Source organism: Megascapheus bottae, chromosome 13 (genome assembly GCF_031878675.1).
Source record: "Megascapheus bottae isolate mThoBot1 chromosome 13, mThoBot2.hap1, whole genome shotgun sequence".
NCBI lineage: Eukaryota > Metazoa > Chordata > Mammalia > Rodentia > Geomyidae > Megascapheus > Megascapheus bottae.
In genome coordinates, this window is record NC_143521.1 from 57,118,131 (window position 1) to 57,140,698 (window position 22,568).

The window sequence follows — 22,568 nt, forward strand, 5'->3', positions numbered from 1 at the left end:
TAACCTCCCTGCAGACCCAGGAGTCACCTCCTGGAGCGTGACTCCTGCACCTGACATCATAATCTTCTGTGACATCTTAATCAGCTCCCAGGCAACAGGCAGTTCAGAGGCACCATGCCATCCAGGAGTCCACAGGGCCTGGACAGCCCGCTCACCTGTCCACCGCTGCCTCAACCCTACCTGCTCCCCTCCCCACGGGGCAGTGTGGGGAGCAGATCCAAGCTAGTGAACTGTTCTAGACTCCAGTTGCCTCCTCTGTAAAATGGAGACAACAATGTCAGTCAACAAGGGCACAAAAACTGTGGATGGCTTAGCTCAGGGAAGTAAGTGTGCTGCTTCCCCTTCAGAGACCGGGGAACCCAGGAGGGGCTGTTACCGCCCAGGCCCTGGCTGACTGCAGGCTGGTGTCTAGTCACACCGTAGAGTCTCTGGAGAAAAAGAAACACACGTGGCCTGGACTGGAGTGTCATTGTATTCCCCTGAAAACACATGTTGAAAGGCTAACCTCTGGCCTCAGCAGATGCAAGCTTAAATTGGAAATAGGGATCCTGCAGAAGTAATTGAGATGAGGTGCCACTAGAGTAGGAAGGCCCTTTATCCAAAGTGACTCATGTCACATCCTTGCCAGAACACCTGGAATCCAGACATCCCAGTGTGGTAAGATGATTCCTGCTGTCTCCAGCCATCTAGCTGGTGGGACTTTGTGACACCCATTAATAGGACAAATGCAATGTAAAGTCCCAGGAGGCCTGGCTGAAGACTAACAAGGGGTCTGATGCTGCTGGGCTGAATGTCATTCCACAAGTCACAGGGGAATGGCGGCGACGTCTCACGGATGGAGCATGCCTGACGGGCTTCAGCGTTCCACAGCCTGGTTACAAGCTCTGACACTGGGCCTTCCCTGAGAAGCCCCCATGCCAGTAGGCATGCTGAAGCCTGGGCCTCCTGGAAGGCCAGAGCCTGAAGCTCAGGCTCTTGAGGTCTCCGCAGGCCCAGATGGAGGGAAATGGCCCCTTCTTCTCTTTTGCTGCCTTCCTTCCTCTCTGAGCTGGCTTGGGACTCCAGCTCTGTCCACAGGTAGGGACTGCTGTTTTTGCACAGTGAGGAGGGAAGAGATAGACTGGATGCTGGTTTGGGGGGTCTGTTTCCCAGCTAACCCCACTATCGATGAATAGTCAAAGCCTCTTCCCTCCTCACTGTCTTCCTCATAACAGAAGAGAGAAGCCTAAAGGTCAGCCTAAATCAGCCTTCCAGATTCTTCTTTTGAGATAAAAATGCCAAGCCAGGCATTGGCGGCTCCCCTCTGAAATCCTAGCTACTCAGGAAGCTGAGATCTAAGGATTGTGGCTCAAAGCAAACCCAGACAGGGACATCTGTGAGACTCTTATCTCCAGTTAACTAGCAAAACAGCTCAAGTGGTAGAGAACAAAAAAGCTAGGGGACACCGCTCAGGCCCTGAGTTCAAGCCCCAGTATTGGTGTATACAAAAAATATTGACTGAGCATCTACTCTCATTGCCTCCATTTTGTATTGCTCCTACACACACTTGCGCGCGCGTGCGCACACGCACACACACACACACACACACACACACACACACACACACACACGCAACTATTTTTGCATTGCCTTTCCCTTGGACTCTGTGCTCAGTGCTGGATGAGGAGACAGCCATGAGCTGGACAGAACCAGCCTTTGGGAGACTGAAGTTGCAGGACAGATGATAAACAAATAAACTCAGGAAATAAAATGCTGGGTGGGAATAGGTGAATGTACAGAAAGATAAGCAAGATGGAGGAAGTCCTTCCAGATGCGAACATCAGAGCAGAGTGCAAGAGGGAACTGGGGAATCTGGAAGATAATTGCAGGAAGGCTATTTCAGGCTCAGGGAACGACCACTGCTGGAATCCCAAGGTAGGAGGATTCACTATGCTAGGAGCTCCCTTGCCTACAGGGGGGCTGATCTGAGCTGGGAACCTTCCCCAGGGCATGGTGGACTGGTGTTAGGGCCACAGGCTAGGTTGAGAGGCTGCCAGTCTAAGGTATATTTCCACCGTGGACGCTGCCTCCCCACGAACCAGCACCCAGCAGGCCGCTGTGACCCTCAGTACCTGCTGAGCCCCAGGGTTGGGACTGAGAGTGCTGAGAACTTGAGAATGGATCTTCTTCATTTGATCCTCACCCAGGCCACAAGCTGAAAGGGGTGGAGCCAGGGTTTGCAGACACTACCAAAAACAAAAACAAAAACCCTAAGAATCCTCAGCTTTCTAATGGTGGCCCTGCCCACTGGGCTCCTTTTCCCTCTTCTCTGCTGCTGCCCCAGGCCTGCATCTGAGCCACAGCCCCTTACCTGGCAATCACGCTCCAGGCTGGCTCAGATTACTGAAGGCGCTGGGGGTCTGTTTAAACAAGTGTGTCTGAGCAGGAAAATCAAACAGACAGGGACCCTCCAGGACCACCCCAGGGACGCCCACTTGAACCTGATAAGGCCGGATCCATTTCACTTAATTGGACTGTGGCCAGGGTTCCACCATTTGATCAGGCAGGGGGTTTGCTGGGATGGAAAGAGTCTCCTTCAGGTGGGGTGGTCCACTGGGACAGTGAAACCCAAGTGGGTCAGGGCACCCCCAAACTGGGAGGGGCAAGCCACCTTGGCAAGTGAGCTGCAAGTACAGTGAACTCTCTGTCCCTGGCTCCCCGGAAGTCTGAAGTGGGAAGTTGAAGTCCTGCTTCCCCGGCCTGCCCTCCTCTCTCTGCCGAGAAGCAGACCTGGGAGGCACTTGTAGCGGGCAAGAGGATTTTCTGAGAGATGTAGAGCAGTGGGTGGGCCTCTGCAGACCAGGGGGGACTAGAACTCATCTTCAAGTGCAAAGAAGACAGAAAACCAAGGAGGAAGAACAAGAAAGCGAGGCTTTTTTAGAAGGTTGCTCAAGAAAGATTTGGGTGTCCGTGATGAGAGTCAATGAGCTAAGTGGATGAAGCAGGAAAATGAAGCAGGAGGATTTTGAGTTTGAGGCTACCCTGGATGGATGAATGGATGGATGGATGGATGGACGGATGGATGAGTGGATGAATGGATGGACAGATGGATGGGTGGGTAGATGGGTGGATAGGTGGATGGATGGATGGATGAGTGGATGGATGGATGGATGGACAGATGGATGGGTGGATGGATGGATGGATGGATGAGTGGATGGATGGATGGACAGATGGATGGGTGGATAGGTGAATGGATGGATGGATGGATGGATGGATGAGTGGATGGATGGATGGACAGATGGATGGGTGGATGGATGGATGGATGGATGGATGAGTGGATGGATGGATGGACAGATGGATGGGTGGATAGGTGAATGGATGGATGGATGGATGAGTGGATGGATGGATGGATGGATGAGTGGATGGGTGAATGGATGGATATCTGATTAACATTCTGATGGTTATGTTTTCACCTTTAGCCTCAAGGTTCAGCTCTCTGGCTTTGGTTGGGTTATAGACATGAGTCACCAGTGCCTGGCTAGGGTAAACTATTGAACTGTTTCCCCACTTGTAAACTAAGGAGAGGAACGGGCTCAGTACATCTGCCAGATGAGACTGACCCTGACCCTACAACCGCGCACTAAGTAAAATATGTGTTGTAGTGCTCTGAGACTGGAGCCTGCACAGAGGGGCGGGGCCCGCGTCAGCCACGCCCTCCGAGAGGCAGAGCTATGGGTGGTGACCACGCCCACAAAGCAGAGGGTGCTCTGGAGGGGGCGGAGCTCCTCGGGAACCACGCCCCTCCCTGAGGGAGGGTAGATCTGATATGTCCACCTGCGCCCCAGACCCACTGGACTGGACAAGTCCCTGCGGCCTCTGCCTTCTGGGGCCAGAACTGCTCTCTATAGGAGGGAAAAGAACCCCACAGATGCCTAGGCCCACTTACCCCACGTGGAGGCTCAAAGAGGAGCCTCCCCAGAGTACTTCTGGCCGTGGATCCTGCCCCAGGCCCGCTGCTTCCTGACCCAGCTTCTACTTCCCTTTTCTCATCTGGAAAGAGGGTCCACCCGGAGGACTGCGGCAAGACCAAGACCGAGCAGGGATGGTGCCTTTGAAGCAGCTCAATGAAGGTAATTTCCTCCAGGCCCCTCCTGGTGCCAAGAAGGACCTGTACCCCTGAAGCCAGGCCACCAGGCTCTGCCAGCCCTGGGCACCACGAATCCTCTTCCCAGAGCTCACAAGGATACAAGCCACTGGTCACGGGCCCATCTGGTTGAAAGAAACCCAGGGATTGGCCGGGGTTTCTTGACTGTTCTGAGGGTGTGGGTGAGTCCTGATTCCTGATTGCAGGCTACAGAGCAAATACTTTAACACAGGTTCTACCAGTTCTTCCTTGCTTGGAGACCAGGGAAGATGACTCCTGTTCAGACCCAGGGCTCCCTGTCTGTAGGACATGCTTTCCTGCTGCTCAGGAGAGTTACTATTCTTGCCTCTCCCCCATCCATCCTACAACTGGGTCTTGGCCCTTTCTAGGGCTGAGGGGTTGATGGGACAAAACGGGGTCACACAACACTTCCTGCATTCTTCCAGGGTAAGAACTGCTCTTTCCCCAGAGTAGCTCCCCACTCTCCAGTTAGGGGGCGGGAGGTGGTAATCAAGAGAGGTCTATGGTCTGGGAGGAGGCCAGGTCTAGGTCATCCATTCTCCACCTCTCCAACTTCCTCTCCAGTTCCATCCACAGTGATTTTGCAGGAAGGTGGGTTTGAGGTGCTGTGAATCTGTCCAGCTCACTTCCTGTGTGACCACTTCCGGTGTGTGCTCAAATCCAAGCTCCAGGGTAGTGAAGGTCTCGTGGGAGTGGGGTTCAGGGCCTGGTCAGGCCACAGTCTTTCCTGGGCACCGTCAAGTCTGAAGGGTTACATTAAGAGGCTGGAGAGTGGGCAGCAGACCTGAAAGGCAGAGCTAATGGTGAGCGGGAATCTGATTGAGGTCTAGCCTGGGTGCCTGCCCTGTTATTTGCTGTACTTGCTGTTCACCTCATCTACTGGGATGCTATGGGCATGCCAAACATTTCCACTCTAGGGTGTTGGATGGGAGGTCATTCATTGTGGGTGGAGGGCAGGACTGTACATTGCCACCCTCTACGGGTGTGGCCTTTACCTCTCTCCTGCTGTACCCTCCTGGGGACCCTACAGAAAGGTACACATGCAGTGCTCTGAGGAGGAATTAGTAGCTGGGGCACACGTCACTGGAAGAGAGCACCATCTGCTGATTCTGCCCCCAAAAGTGCAGCCATTGCTCCACCCATCACCCACTGCTTCCAAGGTGGGTGGGGGGTGGGAAACTAAGTGACCCAGGATTCAGACTGGATCTTGGGATAATGGATAAGGGACAAAAAAGCTGTGTGAGCAAAATGGAAAACAAGAGAGGGAAAGACACATGGAAACCTGGGAAGAAGGACAAAGGCCAAGGAGAGACCCTATAGGTACAGAGACAGCCTGTGAGATGCCTCAAGGCCCTGCCCTGTCCCCTGCCACTCCAGTGTGTCCCTGGCAACTGTGCCACCAAGGGTTCACCCCCTGGGCACCTTTGCTTCCCAGCTTCAGCTTGGGCCTTTCTCAAAATCCTATCCCCTCCCATTTCAGGCAACACAAGCTCTGGACTAAGTCTCTCTCTCTCCCTCTCTCTCCCTCTCTCTCTCTCTCTCTCCCCCCCTCCCTCTCTCCCCTCTTTCCTCCCCTCTCTCCTTTACCACCACACCTCCCTCTCTAGTACTACAAAGCCTCCAGATCCCTTCCTAGCTGCTCTTGTGGTCTTCTTGCAAACAGAGAAAGGGAAAAAGTCAAGTTGGCTGCATTTTCTCTCACATCCAGGATTCTGGAATCTGGTGCATTCCTGGAGGATTCTGGAACTGCTCTTATCTACAAGGAGGTAGATAAGAGAAGGCTGCAGCTTCAAGACCTCAGACTCCTTTTCTAGATTTGGGGTGGGGCTGGGGAAAGCAGGCATTTCAGCCCTTGAAAATGCCAGGAGATAAACTGCTTCTGGGAGCGGCAAAGGAACGTTTTTGGTCACCAGCATCCCTCTCCTGGCGCCACCACTAACTAGCAGTGTGACCTTTAGCAAGACAATTAACCTCTCTGATTGTGTCCTATCTTCTGGGGGCGGGGGATCAGATAGTTACACCCGAAAGTTCCAGAAGCCTCCGATCAGAGGAGAGGCCTGACACCCCGTTCAGTAGGTCAGTTCTCTGCGTCCTTTCCTCCGGACCCTGCCCCTCGCGTCCGCAGGCCCTGCGTGGGGCCCTCCGGAGGCCGGCGGGAGCCTGGGGGACCGGGCAGGGGGAGGCAGAGCCTGCTTGGGTCCGGGGTGGGCAGCGCAGCAGTGGGAGACGCATGTTTGGCCCTGGAGCCTCGGGGTCTGCTTGACATCTCCAGGCTTAAATAACCGTGCGCCTTTGTTATTCGTCGGCAGCAAAGTGGTTCGTTACGCCTGATTGGTCTAATTGCTTTGAAATGGGATATATTATCTATAATTATAGAGCTCTGGGCGGAGCCGGCCGGCCTCGCTTTCATCTTCCGCAAGTGCACCCTCGTGTCCCGATCGCATTAATTTGGGCCATTTGAGGGGGCGGCTCTCTCTTCCTCGGATCCCCCCTCCGGCCCCCCGTTTAAGGACTCGGGGGAGGAGGAGGAGGCCGGCAGGAGGGCGTTGGGGGAAGGGCGGCCGGGCCTGGCCGGAGCCGAGCCGGCTGGCGCGGGTGAGAGGCCCCCCGACGCCTCCGGAGCCCTGCGCTCGGCTAGCGAGAAGCAGGCGCCTTTTACGAAGTCGGCCTGTCTGTTTGTTTTTAATTTAGAAGATGCGTTAGGAAAGTCACCAACATTCTTCCACCGGCTCCGTTTCTGCTCAGGTCCCAGCTCCGCAGAAAGCGGTTTTGCTGGGGACCTGCGACGTAGGCCCCTGGAGTTCGGATCTCCTTGGGGCGCTTTCCTGGAAAGCTGTGGGACCCTCGGGGAATGGGGGTCTCCACCACCAATCCCCCCCCCCCCGACTCGATTCCCAGCCTCTGACTCCTAGGCGACAGAGGGTTAAAGATGGCCAGGCCGCCGACCAGGTCGGGGGTCCCCGGCCCGAGGGCCCCCCGCCCCCCGCCCCCGCCCCGGGACGCCCCTTCTCCGCGCCCCCCCCCCCGCCGCCCTCCTGGCGATTGGTGAATTCCCACCAAAATAAATCGTTCCGGGTAATCGGTTTTCATTACACATTCATTCTATTAAAGAGGACTGTTTGGGGCTCGCTAATTGCCGGGGGGTCCCACTGAGCTGCACATTTTAGAAAATGCATGCGAGATTCCTGGGCCGAGGCCACAGAAAGCTTTGGAGGGAGTGGGGCGGGGGGGCGGTGCGGAACGAAATCCCATCGAGGCAAAGCCGGAGCTGGGGGCACAGGCCGGCCTCGAGGCCCCTCCAGTCGCCGGCACCACCGGAGACAGCAGTCTTCGGGCGGGGCCCTCGGAAAGTTTACGGAAAACGCCTGGGAGCCACACCACCTTGTCCCCGCGGTCTCACAATCCCCTGAAACGATCGTGGGGTCTCCCCCCCCCATTTTTTCGGTAGGGGACGGGGAGTCCCCCCAATCGTTCCGCGCAGAGGGTGGACGCGGGCCCGGCTCTCGGTGGAGAGGGGTCGGGGGAGGGGAGGGCCGGCCGTCGGCGCGGACGCGCAGCGCCAGTCCCCAGCCTTATCTGCCCAGCCCCGGCCCGGCATGAATTACAGCCCGCTCCCTCAGCTGCTGGCGGCGGCCTCCGGGAGAAATAAATGCTGGGCCGAAGCCTCGGGTTTGCGCTGGCCACGAGATAAACAGGGGCAGCCCCCGGGCTGAGCCCACCGGCCTGGAAATCAGCCCGGGCCCGAGGAAAACGACCCCGGAGAACGCCTGCCCTCGCAGCTCCCACGCGCGCCCCGGGGACCGACGTTTGCTTTCTCTCCCCCAACTCGATTCCCCGAGATCTCGGGCGCCTGGACCAGGCAGCCCCGGGGCAGATCGGCGGAGACGTCCGTGCGTTCCCGTGGCGCGCGGGGTCAGACGGGCCTGAAACGAGACTGCGGGGCTGCGCGCCGGGCTCGGAAAGCCGCGGGGCCGGCCGCGGAGCCCGGCCGCAGGGCGCAGAGGCGGCTGGCTACCCCCCCCACCCCAGGCAGGGGCGCGACTTCAAGGGCCCGGGAGCCGGCCTCGGCCTTTGATCGGGCCGCCGCTGGCGCCTAAAAACAACATCCTCGTCTGCCCATTAGGCGCGCTGAGGGGTCGTGACAGATTGTTTATCCCCGCAATTAGCGACGCGGCCTCTCTCCGGCCGCCGGGCCCCCGGCCTGCAGCCTGGCCTGGCCTGGCCTGCGCCCCGGACGAGTTCGGCGGGAGCCCCTTCCGCGTCGTGCGTCTCCACTCTTGGGGTTCGAGCCACCCTCGATCCTATAACATGGCCTCTTAACTGGCAAAATCCAAGAGGGTCCAGGTTCCTGGAAGCCGTCTGCAGGCCGGCTTGCCACGCGTCGTGGCCGACGTGCCCCCTTCCACGGAGAACCGTTTTAGCCGCGTCTGATTCTTGAACTAACCTGACACGCGCACATGTTGAGTCGGAGGCCCAAGGATGGAACGAAGAAAAAAAAAATTCCCTACCGAAAACTTCATTATTCCCCCTGAAAATGTTGACCCTAAAAAGCACCGCGCCCCCCCCCCGCCCCATTTCCCCTCTTCCTTCACCAGGGCACCCGGGGATGGGGGGGTTCCGTGCCTGGCCGGCCGCGTCGGGGAACCCGGGGGCCGCAGCGGGCCGTCGCCCCCGGGCGGAGCTCAGGGTGTGAGGCCCGCAGCCCGCGGAGCTTTCCTTCTCCGGGTTTGAAGCGGGGCAGCCCAGCCTCCGCTCAGGGCGCACGCGGGGGACCCCCGGGCACCGCTGCCAGCCCGGCCGAAGCGGGGCCTCGGGCGCTCCGACCTGCGGGGACGGCGGGGAGGCGGCGGGAGCCCCGCCGAGGCCGGTATTCCCGAGCCCGGCCCACGGGCCATCGGGTCTCGGGAGCCCGCGGGCCGGCGTGGGGCCGCCACCCCGCCGGCCTCGCAGCCCGGCCCCGCCCTGTCGACCCCGGACGCCGCCGTCCTGGTAATAAAGTTCCAGCTCTCGTAATTCATTTTCCTTAATCTGGTCGCCCCTAATCTCCAGCGTTTTATAGAGCCCTGTTCAAAGGCGAGGGAATTCGCTGTCCCTCCGCGCTCGGATAATTACCCCTAAATGGCCACAGCAACCATTTGTGTTTCCTGGAGATTAGAACCCGGCGGTCCTCCATGGCGGGGTCCGGGGAGCCGCCAATCACCTCCGCCAGCTCCCCGGGAACCCACGGCCTGGGCCCGCGGATAAGAGGCCATAAAAGAGGAGGCGCGGAAAACGATCCCCCACCCCACTTTCCATCGACCTTATGTCCCCCACCCCACCCCACCCAGCTCGCTTCGCCTCTTTGAAACAGCAAAAACGGAGCCACAACGCTGCGACGCCAAGCGCTCCAAGTTTAGCCCCGCGGCCCGCCGCGAGGAGACGCGCCCGGCCGGCCTCGCGCCCCGCCGCAGCGGCCTGCCGGCGCCCCGCGCGCCCGGGGCGGCCTCGGAGCCGCCCTGAGGCCGGACCCCTGCTTTGAGGACGGTCCTGTGGGGTTTGGTCCCATACATTTTCTATGCAAAGGCCGCGGCGGCTCCTCTCCTCCACGGCCATGAGGAAGGGTGAGACTCCTCAAAGGAGAGTGATGGGGGGCTCTTTATGGAGGTGCACAGGTCGGAGCCCCACTCCCCACGCGCCCCAGCATTCTCGGGCTCGGAGGAGCGGGGTTCCTTTGGCAAACTTCAGCCCCGCTCGTGGGTAGACGAAGGCGCAGGGGTGCACACCTCCCCAGTTCTGAGGATTCAAACGCGAAGCAGAGGGCGGCTTCGGAGGGGAAACCGGTGTCTTTGGCACACAACCTCGCCTTGTTCTCCTTCACAACACTAACACGCCCGGGGGGTCGGGAGGAAGAGCTCCAGTCAAGTGGTTGCAGTAAAGAAAGCGGGGGGGGGGGGGGGGGGGTGAGCAGCTGAGGAGACAGGGAAAGTGGGGGGAGATGGGCGCAGGGAGCGGGGCGCGGGGAGGGGAGGGGCGGGGGAAGGGAGCGGGAACTGGGCAAGGTCCTGAAGGGACGCGGGGAGACGGCGGCGGGCGGGCGGGGACCCCGACGGAGCGGGGCCGCTAGGGCCCGCGCCGGGGCCCAGTGGCCGGCACCCCTCCCCTCGGGCGCCCCCCAGGCCCGGCTCCGCGCGGCGCCCCCCGAGGCCCGGCGCGCCCCGAGGCTGGTCCCCGGGAGCGCGGCCCAATGGACCGCTCCGGGCCCGCCCCCTCGCGCGGTGATTGGCCGCCACCGCTCTGGCCTCGCCTTATTAGCAAGTTCTCTGGGGAGCCGCGGCCGGACCCGGAGCCGGCGACTGCGCCCGGGAGTTCGGCCTGCGGGCGGCGGCGGCGGCGGCGGCGGCGGCGGGGAGCCAGGCCTAGCGTCCCGGAGCTGGCCTTCTGGGGCGGCGGCGGGAGGCTCGCGCGGGGGAGGACCTGCCCGGCCGGGGCCCCGAGTGGTCCCCGAGGCCAGCCGAGCCCCCAGGCCGCCCGAACCCCCATGCCCGGCGGCTGGCCTGTGCTGCGGCTGGAGGGCGGCCCGGCTCTGCATGGCCCCGGCTGCTGATATGACTTCTTTGCCGCTCGGTGTCAAAGTGGAGGACTCCGCCTTCGGCAAGCCGGCCGGGGGAGGCGCGGGCCCGGCCCCCGCCACGGCCACGGCCTCGGCCTCGGCGGCCGCCATGGGCGCAGATGAGGAGGGGGCCAAGCCCAAAGTGTCGCCCTCGCTGCTGCCCTTCAGTGTGGAGGCGCTCATGGCCGATCACAGGAAGCCCGGGGCCAAGGAGAGCGTCCTGGCGGCCTCCGAGGGCGCGCAGCCCCTGGGCGCCCGACCCGGGTCGCTGGGCGCCCCAGATGCGCCCTCCTCGCCGCGGCCGCTCGGCCATTTCTCGGTGGGAGGACTCCTGAAGCTGCCCGAAGATGCGCTGGTCAAAGCGGAGAGCCCAGAGAAGCCCGAGAGGACCCCGTGGATGCAGAGCGCCCGCTTCTCCCCGCCCCCGGCCAGTGAGTAGCCCGAGCCCGCACGGCGAGGAGGCGCCGGAGGGGCGGGGAGAGGGGTGTGGGGGCCCGGGGCTCCGGGCCGCGCGCTGGCGCCGGCCAGTCTCCGGCGTCCGCGTACCTGCAGCCGGGCACCCGGGGGCTGTTCGGCGGTGGCTTGAGCGGCGAGGCCAGCTTTTGAGCCTCCGGCCAAGCCACCTGGGGAGCGATTTCGAGGCCGGGTGGATTCCCAGGTCAGGATCCCCACGCCGTGGCGCGGGGGCAGCTCACTGGCAGGACGCCGACCCTGGGCACCCTCTTTCCCTGCGCGTACCCGGGGCTCCAGTCCATCCTCAACCTGACCCTAGACCCCCCTCTCGGCGCGTGGTCACCGGCCGCGGGTCCCAGGCCGCGGCGGGTCCCAGGCCGCGGGCGTCCGCGCCGCGCAGTTTCACTTTCTCCGGCCGGACACCCCCCCCCCCCGAGCAAAGTACCTCCTTTAAGACGCGGTTACCAAGCTCCCGCCCCACCTCAAGTTTGAGGGTGATACTTGGTGCCCAGGGCAGCAGATGGATGGTTGAGGCGGGGAGAGGGGGGGAACTCAGGGTCGAAGCAAGGGAACAAGATTGGGGACCGCACCCCCGTTTCAGCCTCTCCGATCGAGGACCCCAGACGTCACCCTCCCGTTCCGGGGAAACTGCGAGGCCTTGCGGCCCAGCGAACCCTCTCGCAGATATTTCAGGAGCACGGGAAATTCCCAAGTTTTCCTCGTTTCCTTCGATTATTTTACACTGCATAATAGCCGCACGATTTCAATGGCGTGATGCTGAGCAGTGATTTTTATCTGGGGATTAAACGTCTCTGGAAAGCCAGCCCCTCCCTGGGCCTCGGGGCAGAAGGTGTCCAAGAGCTGGGGAGACTGACATTTCCGCCTGGGGAGGCCTGGCCCACAGCGAGCCGAGGCCAACCGCTTCCCAGATTCACAGTGGTCTCCATCGGGCAAGAAGGGGGTTTTATTTCACTCATGTCCTAAATATCTTTCTCCTCCCCCTGTTAAAACAAAATGAAACACAGTGGGGCAAAACCCGCATGCTGAAACACCCTCGATTTCAAGCCATTTCCTGTGACACCCAAAGCTGCTCTGAAGGTGAAGCCTCTTCCCTCGGAGAAGGAATTTGATTGAGAGCCTTGAGCCCCCGGACCCTAAAACAATGGATACTTGGGAATAATTTGTTGGGTGGTTCATCCAGCTAGGATCATGGGAACAGGGAGTTGTGGCACCCAGTGACCTCTGTCCTGGACCTGCCCTAGCTCAGGGCCCGGTACTGGCTCCCTACCCTTACTCTAGGTTCACCTACAAGCCAAAAGACAAGAATAGTTGGGTACATTGTCAGTAAGCAGAACCCGAAGTATAGGAAGCATTCATTGCATAGCCTCTCCCACCGCAAAAATAAATAAATGAATTACATTAAATAGGTTTGACACTTGGGGAGGGGTGGGGGTTTCTGAGAGGTGGAAAACTGAAACAAGCAACTGTCCAGTTAAAAAGGGGAATTTCCTTCTTCATCACCCCACCTTGCAGTTTATGTATTTAAGAGCGGGTCACAGGGCGACCTTTGAGATGTCTTCTGCCCGAATTTCCTGACTGCCATAGAACCTTATAGGAAACGGGCAGTTGTTGGGGGGGGATGCAAAATTCCAAGGTCCATTCTATGCCTCTGTGGCTCTAAGAAGCCCACCCCAGCGCTGAGCACTGGCTGAGCACAAATGTTTGGCCAACTGCATAAAACTCATACCCCTTGGGTCGAGAGCAAGGCCGGTTTGGGTGGTTCAGCCCCAACATTAGCAGCCACTTTCTCCCTGAGAGTGAGGCCTTCAGCAGCGGCCACAGCGCTGTCCAGCTGTGTGCTGCCCTAGAACAAGCCTGGATTTGCTCAGGAATCTCAGCTGATTTGCAAATTTCAGTAGATAAGAAACGTCTGCTCTGTGGAGTTGTGGTGGGCGTGCGGAAAGAATATTTTTCAAGAGTTTCCCATGGCGCCCAACACGGGAGTGTGGCACAGATCAGTGCTGACATAGCAGTTCCCTTATTGTCTGTCCTTTGTGATCTGGTTTCTTCCCAGCAAGCTCTAACCCCTCCCTGCCTTTTCCTCTTTCGGCCCCTTAGGGCGGCTGAGCCCTCCGGCCTGCACCCTGCGAAAGCACAAGACCAACCGTAAGCCGCGGACCCCCTTCACCACGGCGCAGCTGCTGGCACTCGAGCGCAAGTTCCGCCAGAAGCAATACCTATCCATCGCTGAGCGCGCCGAGTTCTCCAGCTCGCTCAGCCTCACCGAGACGCAGGTGAAGATCTGGTTCCAGAACCGCCGCGCCAAGGCCAAGAGACTGCAGGAGGCAGAGCTGGAGAAGCTGAAGATGGCAGCCAAGCCCATGCTGCCACCCGCGGCCTTCGGCCTCTCCTTCCCGCTGGGCGGCCCCGCTGCTGTGGCCGCGGCCGCGGGCGCCTCGCTCTACAGCGCCTCTGGCCCCTTCCAGCGCGCCGCGCTGCCCGTGGCGCCCGTGGGACTCTACACGGCCCATGTAGGCTACAGCATGTACCATCTGACATAAGTAGGGCCAGAGTCGCCCCGCCGTGGTGCCAGCCTGCCTCCAGCCCGCCTCTCTACCAGTAGGAGATCATCCCGCCGACGTGGCCCCCGGCCCAGCACAGTCTGGCCCTTTCTCTTTAAACCCCAGCTCCTGTGCTTCCGGTTGCTTCCTGAATTCTCTCTCCCAAGGCTGATCCTCTTCCAAAAAGTAGCTGGAAGAGTCCCTTCGAATGCTTCTAGAACCTTGGCCTGCACACCCGCCAGTGACAGACGGGGAAACCGAGCCCTAGAGGCTATGATGTCAGAACTTAGAGGCTGAAGGTGACTGACTGGAGAACACACGTCGCGCACAGCTGCTTCCTGGCGTGACAGGCGCCAAGTAGGAGGCCACGCACGGAGAACTTAATGCAGGATGCGTTTGGAGATGCGCAGTCCCAGACCCAGAAGACTGAAGAATCCCAAGGCACTGGGAAACAAAGTCTCAGCAGCACAAACCTTGCTTACTGCGCGCGTGGGTGTGTGTGGGGAGGGGGGGCAGGGCCTACACAGATGCGAGGCACAGGTAGGTTTGAAGGAACTTTTCTCTTACCAGGACCAGAAAAAAATGTGTAAAAAAAAAAATCTGTTTCTATTTAACAGTGCATTTTCGCGGCTTTCGAACATCCTTTTGGAAGGGACTGTGTGTACTATGTAATATACTGTATATTTGAAATTTTATTATCGTTTATATTATAGCTATATTTGTTAAATAAATTAATTTTAAGCTACAAAACCATCTCTGCCCAATTCACTCCTCTATTTTTGCAGCGCTTCTTGCTGTCACATATACAATTGCTTTCCAGCTGGGGGAACGTTTTACAGGAGCAACTTTCAAAGGTGTCAAGAAGTCTCCAGACATAGAGGGGCTGTCTTTGGGGACACACCAGGCAGATCTACCTTAGCAAAGTCAAGTGGAGAATTGAAGCAATTACCTGCGATAATTAGGCTCAATTTTCCAATTCACTTTAAGCTGAAATCGACACTTGCTCAGGCGACCCGTAACTGACTCTTTTCTTTTTTTCTCCGCTTTTAACCTGTCTATGAAAACAAAGTGAATTGCTCAAATGGTTTGATGACTGCAGACAGCTAATCCAGCCAATTCCCACCTCCACAAACCTGTTTTTCCCACAGGAGACCAGGTGGGGGAGAAAAGTATTGCTCAGTTTCTTTCTTTTTCTTTTTTTTTTTTCTTTCATAGTGCCCATAATAGGGCTTGAACTCAGAGCATGGGCACTGTCTTTTAGCTCTTTTATTCAACGTTGGTGAGCTATAGCCCCTACTTTCAACCTTCTGCTGATCAATTGTACATAAGATTCTGATGGACTTTGTGTGGCTTTGCTTTGAACCTCTCTGTTCTCAGATCTCAGCTTCCGAAGTAGCTAGGATTAAAGCAGGAGCCACCAGGCAAGGTGCCTAGTTTGGTGACGGTGAAGTTTAGGGGAACTCTGTTTGAACTCCCAGAATATGAGGGCCTTCACGTTCTCTTCACAATCCCGATTACAACACACGAAGTATATCAAACTTCACAGAAAATTTAGAGCCGGCACATACTCTCACTTTAGCCAGTACATTGCGGGTGGGAGCTGTCTCGCAGTCCTCATAAACATGGTTTTGCTTTTATGTAGTCAGTCAAGTTCAGGCTTCCAAGGAAAGTATATTTGAAAAAGTTCCAGGTTCAGTCTCCTGGGAAGAATTTTGCAAGGCTAGAGAAGATAAAATGACCCCTTATTAAACCAAACCAATTATATTCCCAGAGCCTCTCTCTTTTGTTTTGGGCCTGCCCCTTAAATACCAAATTTAGGTGACCCCCCCCCTCCCCAGCCTCTGTTCAACTGCAGCCTCCTCATCCGAACTCCATAAAGGAGACCCTGGGCAAGCTCTCTCCCCCACCCATTAAGAAGGGACACTAGCAGCCCGGGACTTGATAAAATCCTACAGACTTGGTACCTTGTCTTGGACTTGGAGAAGGGCGAATGTTTTTGTGCAGAATGAAAGAGAAGTTTTGAGTTCCCCTCTTTTTCTAATCCCAGGACTCCAGGTGGGGCTGGAGTCCACAGCCTGGATGGGCTCTCCTTGGCTCCAGATACTTGCTGGGTACCCAGACCTTGAAACCTCCAGTCTGGATTGTTTGGCCTGGATTATAGTCTGAACTTGTCACAGCCCCAACCTGTAGCCCGGTTCCATCCACCACATAAGCCCGTGGAGCCTGGGAGCGTGGGTGTGTATGGCTTGTAACTTTCCAGAACCCAGATCTGGGCCTTTTCCCCCTTCTAGGAAAGTTACCCCTTCGACCCACGGACTTCCCCACGCGGTGGAAGCTCAAGAGGTCTGCTGCTTCCTGCATAAAAGGTTTCCCCGCTTTTCCTTTTCTCTGTAAATTAAGAACGTCAAGGGTGGCCTTTGCGCGCACAGTGTACCCCGACCCCCGGGCCGACTTTTCTGGGTTTCTTTCTGGAGCGCCCTGGCGACAGTCCCGGGGTTTTTAGTCAGACAAGCGGACCCGGACCGTGGGGTTCCAGCCTGCTGATTACGACTGCTACCCCCCCCACACACAGTGGGTCCCCCCATCACTCCAGCTGTGTCGGGGAGACTGGGGCGTCGGAGTGGGTTCTCAGCTCATCCCGCAGCGCTGGGCGTGCTGCTTTCCGTTCGCGGGACAGGGGAATGGCAGGACGGGATCGAGTGTCTCCATCAGGCAGGCTCCAGGGCCTCCTGGCTCCACCGACTTCGGCAATTTAGGGTCGAGGCAAATTTAGAGCAACATAATTGCCGTAATGAGCAACGGTTCGCGCTCTGCAGACGCGCCGCGGCTCCGGAGAGGCGGTAGCTGCAGGCGAGGCGGGCGCGCCTCCCCGCCCCCCGCTCCCTGTGCCCTGGCGGGGGCGGGCGGACCCCGGCGCCCCGAGACCCCGGCCCTCCGCCCGCTCCGGCCTCGGCCTCGGCTGCCCGCCCCGGGCCGGGGTTCTCCTCCGCTTCGCTGCCCCATGACTTTCCCAGTTTTACTTCTGTCTGGCCCTTCCTTTGTCCCCCCCCTTTCCTTCCGGATCCCCCTTTCTCCGCCGCGTGTGTACACCGACAGTGCTCAATAAATGCGCGTTCCCCGGGTAGCGCGCGCGGATCCGCAGCCACGCTCGTGGCTGGCTGGGCTCGCGGCTCCGGCCTCGGCTCCCTGATTCCCCTGCGGCGGGTGGGTCTGGTCTTTCACCGATCAATTTCCTGATCCGGGGAGAGTCGTGCGGATCGCGCCCGGACGCTTCCTGCCGCGCGGGGAGCAGTGATACTGGGGGCCAACTGTGCGCCGTCCGCGCGCCCGGCCTAGGGGCGGGGGTGGCGGCCCCGGGGGGTGGAGGGCCGTCCCAAGGTCAGAGTCGACCGGGAGCCGAGGGGATTGGATCAAATCGGGCTCCTCCTGGAGCCTCTCGTGGCCCCTGCCGGAGTCTCTGCGGCCCGCCTGGGTCGGGAGCTGCGGGCTCCGGGGCGCGCGTGTCCCCGACCCCGGAGCGAGGGCCTGGGCTGTGGGTTTAACTCCGCTGAACCCCGGCAGGGATCCGGATCCCCCCGGCCCGCACGGCCAGCCGGCGCCGCAAACCCGGCTCTGACCACGCCACCAGCCCAGCTCGCCCTGGGCGCGGGAGGCCGGGCCGCGACGACGGTCGAGGAGGCCGGGCCGGGGGCGTCCGGACTCCGGTCGCCCGACCCGGCCAGGGCCCCGCCAGCACGGCGGTGCCGGGGAAGCGGGGCGGCCAGGCGGCTCCTCAAGTGCCATCCCACCGCGGGGGTCCCCGGTAGTGACCCCAGGCCTGAGGTGAGCTCGGCCGGGTCCAGGCCCGCGCCCCGCCCGAAGCCCTCGGGGGGCGCCACGGGAAGCGGCGCGGAGAGGGCCCCGGCCGCCTTTCAACTCGGCGGCTGGCGCCGGCCTGGCCGGGCCCCCGGGGCCTCGCGGCCTCCCCGGCGCGATCCGGTCTCTCCGCCCCTCGCCCCGCACGGCCGGGCAGCCCCCCGGGCGCTCGCCACAGCCTCGCTCCGAGGCTCGGGAGGCACCTGACCCCTAAGTGCCAGGGCCCCCAGATCCCGGCTCGACAGTTCCCGCTCCCCGGCGCACGCCGCCCCGCGGGCCCCGCGGCCCCTCGCCGCGCCCCGGACCCCGCCACAGCGCCGCCCCGCGGCCCCGGCCCGGATCTCTGCCGTCCCCAGGGCCGGAGGGCTGGGCTTAGCTCCAAGACAGCTTCCGGGGGCACTCACACCCACTCACACTTACACACACACACACACACACACTCACGCAAGACCAACACACCGCAACAAACACGCAACGTGCACAACTCACGGAGACGTCCAGTCACTGTGCCAACGCGCACAGCCAACAAACACAGCACACACACACACACACACACACACACACACACACACACACACACGAGTTCAGAGCCAAACCTGAGCTCCCAACGCCCATGTCCTATACAGTTTTGAGACCTAAGACCTGGTGGAGAGAGACACACAGCACGTTGGGGAGCAGGGCAGTCAGACTCAGGGTCAGATGTAATGGAAAGAGATAATGCGGTGCAGACACAGAGACCCCGGATAGAGTCGGAAGGAAGCCAAGCAGAGAGCTTCTGGGGTGGGAAGCCGGGCTGGAGCTAGGCCTGCCCAGTCTGGATTTCACCCATGCGCATGCACAGACAGCCATCCTGGGTGCAGAAGTTGTATCCAGGGGCGAGGGTCATCTGAAAGCATGCCAGAGCCCCCTTCCAGAACAGTTTCTGCTCTCCTCCATGGCTTGCTCTTCTGGGCCTACCTGCTCCGGTTTACACGTCTTCTGCCTAGGAAGGGGCCCAGAACTTCTGGCCCCCAAGAATCCCATCTGACTACTGAAGTGAGACCCTGCATTTGGAATGTGAGTCCAGATTTCCAGGCAAGCAGGGGCAGAACAAGGGGTGCTCTTTGGAGCAGCCAGTCAATCATCAGCTAGGTAGTGGGCCCTGAAGGAGTCAGATCGCCCTTTTGACACGGGTGCTGCCTGGTCTGGAGCCAGTTTCTTCTGGATTTGAGGGGTAGGATTGTCACAATTGGTTTCTGATTGTTACAGAAGATCAAGTGGTCAAAGATCAAATGGTCGGAGATGCGCGATGCCGCCATTAACAAGTGTTTTAAAGGACATAAATTTCTAATCACGGAGGGCATCCCAGAGGCTTTGGGCTCTGCCTCAGCACTGGCTCACAGAAACCAGCACGCTCCAGCAGGGGCAGTGAAAAGCGGCCACTGGAAGCTAGTTAGAAACGAATTCAAATGAGGGGGAGGGGAGCCTGCCCCTCCCCCCAGCCTACCCCGAGTGAAGGCTTTTGATGTCCCTCACTGGTGGTGATGGTGGTGGGGGTGTTCTTTCCACCTGGCTCTGCGCAGGGGGTTAGGCACACAGAGGCAACACTTTGGCCTGTTGAAGGAGCCTGAATGATCCAAGACCAGAGATCTGTCTTTTGCAGGGCCATTATCGCTTGGTATTTTCTGAACTTGCCCAGGGCATTGTGCTTCACTGTAGCCTCAGACTGCCCTGGACGGAACTTAGTCTTACTGCTTCTCCACCTTTCACGTGGCTCGGGCCTATCATCCTAGTTAGCTACTCAGGAGGTTGAGGTCTGAGAATGGCAGTTTGAAGCCAGTCCAGGCCAAAGAAAAACAAAAGCCCTCAAGACTCTTATCTCCAATTCACCAGCAAAAAGATGGAAATGGAGGTGTGGTTCAAATGGTAGAGCGCCAGTCCTAAGCAGAAAAAGAACCAAGCAACAGTGTGAGGCCCTGGGTTCAAGCCTCGACAACCCCTCCCCTTCACACAAAGGTCAAGTGCATGTAGATTGGAAGCTAATGTTTGGGGCACGGCAAGACCACCTGGGTTTTTGAACATTCAGGCAGCACCTCTGTTAAGAAGGGGTCTTAATGAGTCCTGGCTGGGACTAGAGGGGAAGGGCAGTGCTCCCGAGGCTCTCCATCACCTCCCCTGCAGCTGGCAGGTCTGGTGTCCCCATCGTGCCTCTCCAACCTCTCTCAGGTCCAGGGACTGGGCCAGGGGAAGCAGTGAGTAACCATCAAGGGCCCTTGAGATGGGATCAGGACCCCCATTCCCCTCCCAAACTCTCCTTCACAGGTCCCCTCCACCTTTGGCACCCAGACCAGCGGGATCCACTCTCTGAGGCCGAGGAGTGAGCCCAGGAGCTCTGCTGGAAGCAAAGGGGATTCTTGTGTTCAGACTCCCAGGGGACTCATGGAAGGTCCTTTGAGATCGTCACCACACCCTCGAGTGACCCATGATTTCTGGTGAGGAATCCAGGCACGGAGAGGATACGAGGCTCCCCAGAATGTCTTCTACTGGCTTTGTATTGTTCAGCTATTTGCAGAAATTTCCTCCAATGCTGCCCAGGCAGCTGAAACACAGTGAGGGCCTGGCCTAGCCCGACCCTGGCCCCTACCTGTTTCCTCACCCTTGGCCTCCTGTACTGAGATTCCCTTGGCTCTGGGTTCTGGTATACATGGGGAAATGAGCCAAGGGCCGGAGGGGAGGCCATGGCGAGCTGTGAGATGCGGAGAGGTTTATTTCCCCATGTGTGGTCCAGGTGGCTTGGGTGCTGAGCCCAAAGGGCAGATTGGCAGAAGAACCCAGGAGTGGTGAGGAGCCCCCCACATGAAGGACCCCCTCATGCATGCGGCAGCCCCAAGGTGAGAGCCAATCCTGAAACACTGGCCTGGCCCCTGTGCTGGGCGCAGGTGGGTTTTGTAATGTTTGTTTTGTGGGCACTGAGAAGAGAGATTTGGGTGTGGAAGAAAGGGTGGCAGGCGCCCAGTTACACAGGAAGTGGTAGTGATCTTGACACCATAGCTAGAGAGGTGCCTCCCCCCCAGGGAACCCCTTCTTTCCTGTGTACACTCCCCCTCCAGGATTTCAGGAACAACTTGGCAGTGAACCCTAGATGGGTCTCCAACTCCAGACTCAGAGCCTGAGCCCCCTCCTCCTGCTGCAGCCCGGGGAAGTCTCTTGGCTTCACCAGCTGGAGTGGGTTGCAGCTGGGGCTCAGCTGTGGGGCAGAACCTGCCACAGACACCCCCAGTCCACCGCAGCTTGCACACTCCCCACTCTGGCTTTCTGACACCTTGTGTCTCGCTCCCCCAGCTGCAAGCCATCCTCCAGCTCCAGCCAGCCTCCAGAGTCTGCCCAGAGCTGGTCTAGCAAGTCAGCAAGCCACAGAAAGTGAGGCCTGGAAGCCCTTGAAGGAAGGGGGTTGCTTCCTGTGGCTCTAGCAGGCATTTGTGTCAAACCCTTGACTTTAATCCCTACAAGGGCCGGACAGCCTAGGCAGGATTTTCATTATTTTCACCATTCCTGATGCCTGTAGACATTCTGCTGCTCAGCGGGATGAAGGTAGACCAGCCCAGAGGGCAAGGCCAGGGCTGTGAAAGCAGAGCAGGGGGTGAGCATGCGGAGGGGAGGGGCTGAGCTACTCAGAGAGACCAGGCCCCCCACTTCTCTGCATGTATGCATCGCATCACAGCTTCATGTTCTGCTCACATTTCTGGCATTTCAGTGCCTGTTACATGCTGGCTGGCGTGAGTCTCAGTCAACTCTCTTGCCCCCTCTCCCCCCAAACACCCAGGGTTTCGTTGATGCTTTGGTCTTGTTCTGAGTTGGTCTGTCCATCCCTCTCCTCTTGTAAGCTCATGATAACAGGCTGTGGTTATTAAGTATTTTAATTTACTTTACTGCGTGAGTGCAAGTACAGTGGCTTGAACTCAGGACCTGGGTGCAGTCTCTAAGCTTTTCCACTCAAGGCTGGCACTGTAGCTTTTGAGAATGAGCCACAGGTTCATTCTTGGTTTTTTGTTTTGTTGTGTTTTTTTTTTTTTTTTGTAATTAATTCGAGAACAAAGTTGCCTTGGCTGGCTTGGAACTGCAGTCCTCTGATCTCAGCCTCCTGAGTCGCTAGGATTACAGATGTGAGCCTGGCTTGTTTGAATCCTTTAGTGTGGCTCTTAGTTCTGCCTTCCTGGGCAGCCAGGAACGACTATATGTGGAACGAGAGTTGACTCCAGGCCAGAGCCAGTGCCAGGCAGTATGGCATACCATCCAGACCTGGGTCTCTAAAGGAAGGCACGGCCTGTATCCCCTTTTGCAGAGGGCTGCTGTGGCTAGCAGCAATCCTTTCAGCTTAAGCAGCGTGCCCAAGGCTATAAAGCAGTGACCTTAGTGAGCCTGGAGGCCTGGATAGATCCCGCCCTCTCCCAGCTTTTGGGGGACTCCAGAGGTGGGCATGGCTACCTAGCTGGGGGAAGAAAGTAATGTCTTCTTGCAAGGTTTTTGCTCTCTGGGAGAAGCCAGGCCTCCAGGCAGCAGAACTCCAACCTCCAGCTCCCTTCCTCCAGTAAATTTGGCTTTTCTGACCCTGGGTGGTGGTTGGACACTGGCTCATCTGGCTCAATATACTCTGCAGGTTTTTGCGTGGGGTGTAGGGTGGGTGTGCCCACAAATCCCATACAAGGAGCATGGCCTCTGGCGGCCAGAGGGCTGGGGACAGGGAAGATTGGGGAGCTCTGTGGGTTGTTCTTTCTCTCCTCTCAGGCCTCCACAAATTTCTTCCTTTAAAATGATTATTAATTTTGCAGATTACAAGGCGTAAAGTGGCCTGGGGAATTAAACCTGTTGCTAATACTAATTATGCATCATCGATCTCTCCACAAACAGCTTGTGAACATAGACAGAATGCAGTGAAAAAAAGAATGCATCCTGCTTCTGAGTCTGGAGGAGATGATAGTGACTGACT

At 58.6% G+C, this 22,568-nt stretch overlaps 1 protein-coding gene across 1 annotated transcript; it reads left to right on the top strand.

Moving 5' to 3' along the window:
• The first annotated feature begins 10,539 nt into the window (after window positions 1-10,539).
• Msx1 (msh homeobox 1) lies at window positions 10,540-14,500 on the top strand. The gene is made up of 2 exons (XM_090344114.1): window positions 10,540-11,164; window positions 13,305-14,500. The coding sequence occupies exons 1-2, from the start codon at window positions 10,711-10,713 to the stop codon at window positions 13,745-13,747; spliced, it is 897 nt and encodes a 298-aa protein (XP_090200240.1). The 5' UTR covers window positions 10,540-10,710; the 3' UTR covers window positions 13,748-14,500.
• The last annotated feature ends 8,068 nt before the right edge of the window (window positions 14,501-22,568 follow it).